The 9,558-nt window shown below is 37.0% G+C and overlaps 1 protein-coding gene across 4 annotated transcripts in view; it reads right to left on the bottom strand.

The window, feature by feature from the left end:
* Positions 1–9,558, bottom strand: part of LOC135099776 (clathrin interactor 1-like) — a 173,493-nt gene that overhangs the window by 108,704 nt on the left and 55,231 nt on the right. For all 4 annotated transcript variants that reach the window (XM_064002298.1, XM_064002297.1, XM_064002296.1 and 1 more), the window contains exon 5: positions 8,177–8,258. In XM_064002298.1, the coding sequence (XP_063858368.1) occupies positions 8,177–8,258 (82 nt within the window). The remainder of the gene's footprint in view (positions 1–8,176; positions 8,259–9,558) is intronic.

The following is a 9,558-nucleotide window of genomic DNA, read 5'->3' as shown; positions in this document are numbered from 1 at the left end:
GACCTTTTCCTGACCTCTAATCCTTCTGCTTATGCTGTCACCCTTCCTTCTCCATTGGGCTCCTCCAATCACAATCTCATACCTGTATCTTGTCCTATCGCTCCAATCCCTCCTCACGATCCTCCTAAGCAAAGGTGCCTCTGGTGTTTTGCCTCTGCTAGTTGGGGGGACCTGAGGAGGTATTTTGCTGATTTTCCTTGGAATGACTACTGCTTCCGTGTCCAAGACCCGTCTTTGTGTGCTGAGCGCGTAACAGAGGTGATAGTGTCAAGCATGGAGGCATACATTCCTCACTCTTTTTCCCTTCTTCTTTGTACTTGTGCTATACATGATAGAGAGGTGTCCCACAAAAGGTATTTAAGCCTTCCATCACCAGAATCTCATGCACTTTATATTTCTGTCCAGAACCATGCCAAGTCTGTTCTTCAACTAGCCAAAAACTCCTTCATTAACAGAAAGTATCAAAACCTTTCAAGATCTAACTCCCCTCATGACTTCTGGCATCTAGCCAAAAATATCTCCAATAACTTTGCTTTTTCTCCTTTCACTCCTAAATTTCAACCAGATGGCACCACTGCTATCACATCTATTTCTAAAGCTGAACTCTTCGCTCAGACCTTTGCTAAAAACTCTACCTTGGACGATTCTGGGCTTGTTCCTCGCTCTCCTTCACCCTCTGACTACTTCATGCTACCTATTAAAATTCTTCGCAATGACGTTTTCCATGCCCTTGCTGGCCTAAACCCTCGGAAGGCTTATGGACCTGATGGGGTCCCTCCTATTGTTCTCCAAAACTGTGCCTCCATGCTTGCACCTTGCCTAGTCAAACTCTTTCAGCTCTGTCTGTCAACATCTACCTTTCCTTCTTGCTGGAAGTTTGCTTACATTCAGCCAGTTCCTAAAAAGGGTGACCGTTCTAATCCCTCAAACTACCATCCTATTGCTTTATTTTCCTGCCTATCTAAAGTTTTGAATCTATCCTCAACAGGAAGATTCTTAAACATCTATCACTTCACAACCTTCTAACTGATCGCCAGTATGGGTTCCGTCAAGGCCACTCTACTGGTGATCTTCTGGCTTTCCTTACTGAGTCTTGGTCATCCTCTTTTAGAGATTTTGGTGAAACTTTTGCTGTTGCCTTGGACATATCAAAAAGCTTTTGATAGAGTCTGGCACAAAGCTTTGATTTCCAAACTACCCTCCTACAGCTTCTATCCTTCTCTGTAACTTCATCTCATTTCCTTTTCTGACTGTTCTATTGCTGCTGTGGTAGACTGTCACTGTTCTTTTCCTAAATCTATTAACAGTGGTGTTCCTGAGGGTTCTGTCCTGTCACCCACTCTCTTCTTATTATTCATTAATGATCTTCTAAACCAAACTTCTTGTCCTATCCACTCCTACACTGATGATACCACCCTGCACTTTTCCACGTCATTTCATAGACATCCAATCCTTCAGGAAGTAAACATTTCACACAGGGAAGCCACAGAACACCTGACTTCTGATCTTTCTAAAATTTCTGATTGGGGCAGAGCAAACTTGGTATTGTTCAATGCCTCAAAAACTCAATTCCTCCATCTATCAACTCAACACAACCTTCCAGACAACTATCCACTCTTCTTCAATGACACTCAACTGTCCCCCTCTTCTACACTGAACATCCTTGGTCTATCCTTTACTTATAATCTGAACTGGAAACTTCACATCTCATCTCTAGTTAAAACAGCTTCTATGAAGTTAGGCATTCTGAGACGTCTCCGCCAGTTTTTCTCACCCCACCAGCTGCTAACTCTGTACAAGGGCTTTATCCGTCCATGTATGGAGTAGGTTTCACGTGTCAGGTGACGGTTCCACTCATACTGCTCTTCTAGACAGTGTGGAATCAAAAGCTTTTCGTCTCATCAACTCCTCTCCTCTAACTGACTGTCTTCAGCCTCTCTCTCACTGCCGCAATATTGCATCTCTAGCTGTCTTCTACCACTATTTTCATGCTAATTGCTCTTCTGATCTTGCTAACTGCATGCCTCCCCTCCTCCCGCAGCCTCACTGCACAAGACTTTCTTCTTTCTCTCACCCCTACTCTGTCCACCTCTCTAACGCAAGAGTTAACCAGTATTCTAAATCATTCATCCCTTTCTCTGGTAAACTCTGGAACTCCCTGCCTGCTTCTGTATTTCCACTTCCTATGACTTGAATTCCTTCAAGAGGGAGGTCTCAAGACACTTATCCTTCAATTTTTGACTACTGCTTGGACCCTTTTATGGGGCTGGCATTTCAGTGGGCATTTTTTTATTGGATTTTTGTTACCCTTGGCCAGTGTCCCTCCTACATAAAAAAAAAAATATATATATATATATATATATATATATATATATATATATATATATATATATATATATATATATATATATATATATATATATATATATATATATATATATATATATATATATATATATATATATATATATATATATATATATATATAGCGGAACCTCGGTTCTCAAAGTTAATTCATTCCTGAATGCCGTTCAAAATCTGAAATGTTCAAAAACCAAAACTATTTCCCCATAGGAATCAATATAAAATGGATTAATCCATTCCCAGACACCAGTCTAAACTGTCTCAGTCACCATGAATTTTGAAATTTTGAGTGATGGGTGTGTGTGTGTTATTAGGTGCTTGTACTTTTGTGTGGAGGGAGAGAGTTGTCTTTAGAGGGCAGGCTGTGACTGCCCCCTTGTGTTGTGAGACACAAAGGGAAACATTCAGTGAGGTCACAGTGAGGTCACAGTGCAGTCACAGGAGCACACTGAAAGATGAGGTGGCAAGCTGATGTGACAAGCAGACCAAGTAGCATTTTGTAAAGGTGCCAAGATTCTTCAAAAGATAATGCAACTATTATCTCCCGCAAAGGTTAGCCACATCCTCTGCAATGACATCACATGCAGCAAACTCAGCAGCCAATCAGAATTAATCGTGCATGACATCACTGGAGAGTGTGTGGCTAGTCTCTGCAGGAGAAAATATTGCACTATCTTTCGAAAATACACAGTTGACTACGTGTCAACTAAGTATGCTTGTAAAATAAAGCAAGCATTCGATAATTTTGAAAAATGCCATAATGCCATAATTTGCGAACAGTTGATTTGCAAAATAGAATGAATGTTCAGTAGCCTTCCGAAATTCAGTAAATAGATGTTTGTTATATCAAGGGTTTACTGTACAAGAGGCCACAGTGTAGGTTTAATAATACATGGAATGGCCTGGAAAATAACATAACTGGAGCTAAAAATTATAATAATTAATGGCAAAAAATCAATCAAATGAAGTGTCAAGACAGGACTTTTACAAGTGTAGCTCACTTCCCGTGTATCACAACTGAGTACCATATTTCCTAACATATAAGACACAATGGGGTATAAGACACACCTATAATTTGGCAAGATATATTTAGGAAAAATAAAAAATTCCACATGTTTTAGAAAATTAATTCTTATTTTTAGTCATGTTTCTTTTAATATTTGACCTAGAATCATAAAAGAAATACCATAAATAGTGCCCATCCTTCTTTGCAGTGGTGTTATTGTCCAAGTGACTGGTGTTTTAGATTAGCAAGAAAAAGAGTTAGAGTAACAATATGTCAACTTCCACTCCACAATCAAGGTGACCTGCACGTGTTCGTCACACCGGATATGCCACTAGCTACAGCTCACACACCCACAACTCTATTTTATCTTCTCCATCTCCCCTCACTGCTTTTCTCACATCTCAAAAGGAATATTATCCCACTGTACCCTAAAAGTTTAAAAATGTGACTCCTCACCTTTGAAGTGGAAAAAACTGGTTTATTTTCGTGTTTCACCATGCATCATTTTATTCTTGGGACGACTGGGAACTACTAAGTCAAACCAAGATATTTTGTATGTTAGTCTTGTACCAGTAACATCAACCCCTAGGCCTACCAAAACCTAACCATCAGGACATAAGAAGCAGGGTGATTTTTATAATCTTTTCTTATAAAAAGTGTCTTATATGGCAGGAAATACAGTAAATACAATCAACACACACACACACACACACACACACACACACACACACACACACACACACACACACACACACACACACACACACACACACACACACCACCCAAAACAAATTCTTGGAGCAAGGAAGACTATGAGAAAATAATAAAAGATTCTATTCAGTGCTTGAGTAGATTCATCAAAAGTAATAAAAGACTATTATTGGTAGGTGACTTCAACTGCAAAGAAGTAAATTGGGAAACATTCAAGGCAGGAGGAAATGAGACCGCAAGGGGAGAAAGATTTCTGAAGCTGAATATAGAAAACACAACTATGCAATGGGTGACTGAAAATACAGGATATAGGGGAGATGACGAACCAACAAAACTAGACTAATATTAACAAAAGGAATCAAAAAAAATAAAGAAGACTTTAAGATAGCAAGAAATTAATATGTGAAGATAAGGAGAGAGGAAGAGAAAGGAGAAATTTAAAAGGATGTAGTTGAAAAGTGCAACGACAAACTAAAATTGTTCTACAAATTCATAAATGAAAAATTAAACTAAAAGAAAATCTAGAAAGGTTGAAAGATAGAAATGAAACATATGAAGACCCAAAAGACATGGGTGAATTGAATTGCTGAATAAAAGGTTTGAGCAAGTTTCCACAGAGGAATAAGAATTTAAAGAATCTGATGAGAAGACAAAAAAAAAAAGCAAAGGTGGGAAATTAAAGTAATCAAAGAAGTTTATAAAATGATTGAGGAACTGGAAGAAAGAAAAACAACAGGACTAGATGGAGTATGAGGTTTCATTTTAAAAAACTGCAGGAAACAATTAATTGAACCAGTATGACATAATAAAGTGCTCAATATCAACTTGAAGAGTGCCTAAAGAATGGAAAAGAGCAGATGTAGTGACAATTTATAAAAATGGAAATAAAGAAGAACTACTAAACTACAGACCAGTATCAATGACCAGCATAGTATGTAAGATCTGAGGAAAAGTAATAAAGCGGTGGACAAAATTTCTAGAAAAACATGATATAATAACAGAAAAACATTATGGCTTTGGACAAAAGTGATTATGTCTGACAAATCTGATCAGAATCTATTCAAGAGTGACTGATATAACCCAGGAGAGGGATGCATAGGTATACTATGTGTATTTAGATTTGAAAAAAAGAAAAAAAGTTTTCAACAAAGTTCCCCCAACAGGCTATTATGGAAGCTAGAAAATATGATTAAAAAAAAAAATTAAAAAATGGATGGAAAGTTACCTAAAGGGAAGAGAAATGAGAAATGTAGTAAAAGATGTATGATAGAAATGGAGAAAAACAGATAGTGAAGTACCACAGGGATTAGTGCTGGCACCAATACTTTTCCTGATCTACATAAATGATATGCCTGAAAGAGTAAAGAGTTACATGAGCTTGTTTGCAGACGATGCAAAATTACAAAGACATATAAGAAACAACAATGACTGTGAAATTCTACAAGAGGATCAAATAAAATCTGGGACTAGAGTAAGAAATGGGAGATGGAATTTAATGAGAAAAAAATGTCATGTAATGGAAATGAGAAAAAGTGAAAAGAGATCAAAATTGACACATAAAATGGGAAATGAAGAAATAATAAAAGTACAATAAGAGAACATAAGAACATAAGAACATAAGAAATAAGGGAAGCTGCAAGAAGCGACCAGGCTTACACGTGGCAGTCCCTGTATGAAATATACCTACCTATTTCCACCTATTATCCCTATCCATAAACCTGTCTAATCTTCTCTTAAAGCTCTCTAATGTCTTAGCACTAACAACATGATTACTAAGTCCATTCCACTCATCTACCACTCTATTTAAGAACCAATTTTTTCCTATCTCCTTCCTAAACCTAAATTTTTCAAGCTTGAACCCATTATTTCTTGCTCTACCTTGGTTGCTGATCCTAAGAATTTTGCTTACATCTCCGTTGTTATAACCCTTATACCACTTAAAGACTTCTATCAGGTCCCCTCTTAACCTACATCTCTCTAAAGAATGTAAATTTAACAACTTCAATCTCGCCTTGTAAGGAATACTCCTCATCCCCCTGTATTCTTTTAGTCATTCTCCTCTGTACTGATTCTAATAGACCTATATCTTTCCTGTAATGTGGGTAGTCTAGATGAGGTCTGACCAGCGCCAAGTATAACTTTAATATTACTTCCGGCCTTCTACTTTTAACACTCCTAAAAATGAATCCTAGTATCCTATCTGCCATTTCTGGCCTCTACGCATTGTGTTCCTAGATGGAGTTAGAAAGATCCAGGAGTGATAATAAAGAATAGTCAACAGTCAGAGAAGCATGTAGAAAAGATATAGAATAGTGAGAAATATTGAAACAGCATCCACTACATGGGTAAAGATATGATGAGAAAGATAATTACCACTATGATTCAACCAAAGCTGGAATATGCTGAATCAGTGTGGCCTCCCCACAAGAAGAAACACATAAAAAACTAGAAAGGATACAAAGGATGGCAAAAAAGATGGTTCCAGAACTGGAAGAATTAACATATGAAGAAAGGTTAAATGAAATGAACCTGCCAACATTGGAACAAAGAAGTGAATGGGGAGATTTAATACTGATTTATAAATTGTGGAACAGAGTGGAAGAAACTACTACTAAGGGAAGTAGAAAATACCAGATATACACAAGGCCACAGCAAAAAACTAAAAAAAGAGAGATGCTTGAACAACATAAAAAAAATATAGTTTCCCATAGAGAAATACAGAAGTCTGGAACAAACTAAGTGAGGAAGTAGTATCAGAAAAAATCTGGAACAAACTAAGTGAGGAAGTAGTATCAGAAAACAAAGTATCGGCAACAAGTGTGCACAACTTTAAGGAAAAACTGGACGTGTAGATATGGAGACAGTACCACATAACTGTAGCTCAGGCCCTGTAAATTACAACTAGGTAAACACACACACACACACACACACACACAGATAAGAACTGAGATCATATTTCCAAAAGAAAAACCTGCACAATTTTTTAGTGTCAAAATTTTAGTTCAAAATTGGGACATTCAGAATCACCTGAGTTGGCAGCAACTGCTGGCTGTTTTAACGTATGACTCGGTACATCCTCCCACAGTTCTCTGAAGACATATTCTAAAATCCCTCTTGTGATACATCTTGATGTACTTTGCCTAAATGCTATAGAACATTAATCTGAAGTATTCATGCTGACAGTATCATGTGATTTGGTGATACACAATCTACAGAATAATCATAAGCTAAGTATCCGTAACAAAGCCCTCAGTGTTTTCATGTTTATTTCTAGTCTCCTGCTATGTATTTAGTTTGAAACCATTTTTCCACTAGTTTCTACAGGGACAAAGATTTTATCTGGCAGTCCCAAAAAGAACCTAACAAGTATTACCCATCCTGTGGGGATATTTTCACAGCCAAAGCCAAGACAAAAAAGGACCAGCTAATATCAGATATGCCACCTTCTCCAAAACAAACAAAAAAAATTATTGATTTGAGGCAGGAGATACTAGTTTACAGTGCTATTGTGAAATCCCAGTCTACACATATGCTGTGGTTGATTACACAAACATATCATGAAGGAAGAACCAGAGTGTGAAAGGACAGGTTGTATTTCCAAAGAACTCAGAGCAGATGTTGGGAGACAATGTAAACAGACAAGTAGCAACTCAAAACAGACAAGTGGAAAGATGTTGGAAGACAATGTAAACAGACAATTTTTTCCAGTGTCATGATAAGATTTCACATTAAAACATGGCTGTTTCTTTCATACATGCCAGGATTTATAAACTTATATATTTATTGCATAACTTAAATTAATAAAACAAATCTTACATAGAGACAAAAATAGCATTCATCCAAAGGTGATGATACATCCCAAATCTGAGATATGTGTAGTATTTTAGTTCATTTTGCCATATCTGTTGTTCTCCTGATGATGGTGTCTAAAAATGTTCCTTCTGTTTCATGAGTTGGTTCGATAACCCACAAATGATGTAAATGTTTCTTTCCAGCATACCAAGTTTTTTTTTAAGTAACATTGTCAGCTGGTGAACCTAGCAGCTTTTTCCAGCCATTAGGAATGCCCCGATTCCTCCACATAACCATACATACCTGATGTTTGGAGAGTCTTCAAATCGAGTTCCAAAATCAGAATCTTCTTTTCTTCTGCTGTTTCCCCAGTTGTCCCACTCACCTGAAATATATGTCAACTCATGTAGACAAATTCATAAATAAAATTATTCCACAAACATAATTATAGTACCCCAAAGCCTCAAGGTAACCAAATTTCACATAAATATAATTACAGTACCCCCCAAGTCTCAAAGAATCCAAGTTTCACAATCTTTCATGCTGAGTCATAAATCCTTACCATCCCAACTTTTCCACATTATCTCCTCAAGTTTTGTGGTTTCATTGCATATGGTTTGTGTCTTCCTATCACTGGCATCACAAACAATAAAAATAAACACATATATGCTATGTACTATAAACTTGTTTTCTTATAGAGATTATCTTATTTGCCACAATACTATGAATAGTCATGCTGTGTTGCATGCGAGATGGAGAGAGGAAAACCAGTCAAACTATACTAAACTACAATATCTATATATATATATATATATATATATATATATATATATATATATATATATATATATATATATATATATATATATATATATATATATATATATATATATATATATATATATATATATATATATATATATATATATTTTTTTTTTTTTTTTTTTTTTTTTTTTATGTAGGAAGGATACTGGCCAAGGGCAACAAAAATCTAATAAAAAAAATGCCCACTGAAATGCCAGTCCCTAAAAAGATTCAAAGCATGGTCAAAAATTGGTGGATAAGTGTCTTGAAACCTCCCTCTTGAAGGAATTCAAGTCATAGGAAGATGGAAATACAGAAGCAGGCAAGGAGTTCCAGAGTTTACCAGAGAAAGGGATGAATGATTGAGAATACTGGTTAACTCTTGCATTAGAGAGGTGGACAGAATAGGGGTGAGAGAAAGAAGAAAGTCTTGTGCAGCGAGGCCGCGGAAGGAGGGGAGGCATGCAGTTAGCAAGATCAGAAGAGCAGTTGGCATGAAAATAGCGGTAGAAGACAGCTAGATATGCAACATTGCGGCGGTGAGAGAGAGGCTGAAGACAGTCAATTAGAGGAGAGGAGTTGATGAGACGAAAAGCTTTTGATTCCACCCTGTCTAGAAGAGCAGTATGAGTGGAACCCCCCCAGACATGTGAAGCATACTCCATACATGGACGGATAAGGCCCTTGTACAGAGTTAGCAGCTGGAGGGGTGAGAAAAACTGGCGAAGACATCTCAGAACACCTAACTTCATAGAAGCTGTTTTAGCTAGAGATGAGATGTGAAGTTTCCAGTTCAGATTATAAGTAAAGGACAGACCGAGGATGTTCAGTGTAGAAGAGGGGGACAGCTGAGTGTCATTGAAGAAGAGGGGATAGTTGTC

The sequence above is a fragment of the Scylla paramamosain genome, chromosome 4 (genome assembly GCF_035594125.1).
Source record: "Scylla paramamosain isolate STU-SP2022 chromosome 4, ASM3559412v1, whole genome shotgun sequence".
Taxonomy (NCBI): domain Eukaryota; kingdom Metazoa; phylum Arthropoda; class Malacostraca; order Decapoda; family Portunidae; genus Scylla; species Scylla paramamosain.
Note: the sequence above shows the minus strand (reverse complement) of the source record. Positions and strands in the feature narration are given on the sequence as shown.